The sequence below is a fragment of the Mandrillus leucophaeus genome, unplaced genomic scaffold (assembly GCF_000951045.1).
Source record: "Mandrillus leucophaeus isolate KB7577 unplaced genomic scaffold, Mleu.le_1.0 Scaffold68, whole genome shotgun sequence".
In the NCBI taxonomy this organism is placed as follows: Eukaryota; Metazoa; Chordata; class Mammalia; order Primates; family Cercopithecidae; genus Mandrillus; species Mandrillus leucophaeus.
Genome location: NW_012107363.1, coordinates 894589 through 896340, shown reverse-complemented (window position 1 = coordinate 896340; position 1752 = coordinate 894589). Strand labels below are relative to the sequence as shown.

Genomic DNA, 1752 nt, shown 5'->3' with positions numbered 1-1752 from the left:
CAACCCACCCCTACACACACACATTCACACACACACACAACCCACCCCTACACACACGCATACATTCACACACACACACAACCCACCCCTATACACACACATTCACACACACACACAACCCACCCCTACAGATGCACATTCACACACAACCCACCCCTACACACGCACATTCACACACACAACCCACCCCTACACACGCACATTCACACACACACACAACCCACCCCTACACACACGTGCACACACAAACCCACCCCTACACACGCGCATTCACACACACAACCCACCCGTACACACGTGCATACACACACAACCCGCCCCTACACACGCATGCACACACACACACACAAAACCCACCCCTACACATACATTCACACAACCCACCCCTACACAATTCACACACACACAACCCGCCTCTACAAATGCACATTCACACACGCACATTCACACACACAACCACCCCTGCATACGCACACATTCACACATGCACACATTCACACAACCCACTCCTATACACATGCACACATTCACACACACTCATGCGACCCACCCCTACACACAACATGCATTCACACAGGTGCACACCCACCCCTACACTGTGCACACACATGTACACACCCAGTCCTACACGTGCATCCTCACACATGCACACCCACCCCTACACACGTGCACATATGCACACCTACCCTACACGTGTGCACCTATACATACACACCAGCGCACGCCCCCATGGTGCTTATAATAGGCACACAATCCCATACAGCCACGGCCAAAGGCTGCCCTCCCCCCACCTGTGGGTCCTGCTTCCCTGCTCTGCACACAGCGCTGAGGTCAGAAGCAGCTCTTGGCCTTCACCACAGCCAAGAGGAGCAGAGGGCTGAGGAAGGCATGCTGGGAGCAGCATCAGGATGGGGTGAAGCAGTGCTGCCACCCAGGGCCGGCCCCCATGCCTGCCTGGTCTGTGCAGAACTCAGAGGCCCTGAGCCCTGCCAGAACACGGGGCAGCCAGGCAGAGGGACTGGAGGGGATGTGGGAGAAAGTGGCCATGGTGCCAGTGCTTATGCAGCATGGTGTGGCATACAAAGCAGGGTCTGGGCATCTTCAGAAGTGCCAGGAGCCTGGACCAACACCAGGAAGTGGACGCCTAGGGGGTGGCCCCACATGGGGGTACGGAAGCCTGGCTGCGTGTCCAGAGTCTACTGAGGGGCTACGTGACACAGCCAGGCTGGAGCACCGACAGACAAGAAGTGGCAGCTGCACCCTATGAGCTCAGGGCCTCGGGGAAGCACCAGCCCCCACAAATCCCCTGGGGCAGGCTTTCTCCACCCGGCCCACCAGAGGGCCAAGGAGGGATCCCAGGTGAATGGCAGCTGGGTGACAACACCAGAATGTGGCCCTCACCTGCCAAGAGCCTTGGCTGTCAGCTCTGGAGGACCGAACACCTGGAAGCAACCGGAAGACTGAGTCTTCCACAGATGAGAGGCACAGGCTCATGGAGGAAATGGAAGTAAAATGAGTGTGTGCATGCACATCTACACACACAGACTGAGCCTTCCACGGATGACAGGGGCAGGCTCACGGAGGAAACGGAAGTGTTCAGGAGTGTGTACATGCAGAACTACACACACAGACTTGAGTCTTCCACGGATGACAGGGACAGGCTCATGGAGGAAACGGAAGTGTTTAGGAGTGTGTGCATGCACAACTACACACACAGACTTGAGTCTTCCACAGATTTGAGGAGAGGGGCAG

General features: G+C 56.6%; 1 protein-coding gene across 1 annotated transcript in view; it reads right to left on the bottom strand.

The window, feature by feature from the left end:
- Positions 1-1752, bottom strand: part of LOC105555312 (wolframin-like) — a 13802-nt gene that overhangs the window by 8930 nt on the left and 3120 nt on the right. Inside the window, exon 2 of the mRNA XM_012002188.1 lies at positions 1402-1442. Within this exon, the coding sequence (XP_011857578.1) occupies positions 1402-1442 (41 nt within the window). The remainder of the gene's footprint in view (positions 1-1401; positions 1443-1752) is intronic.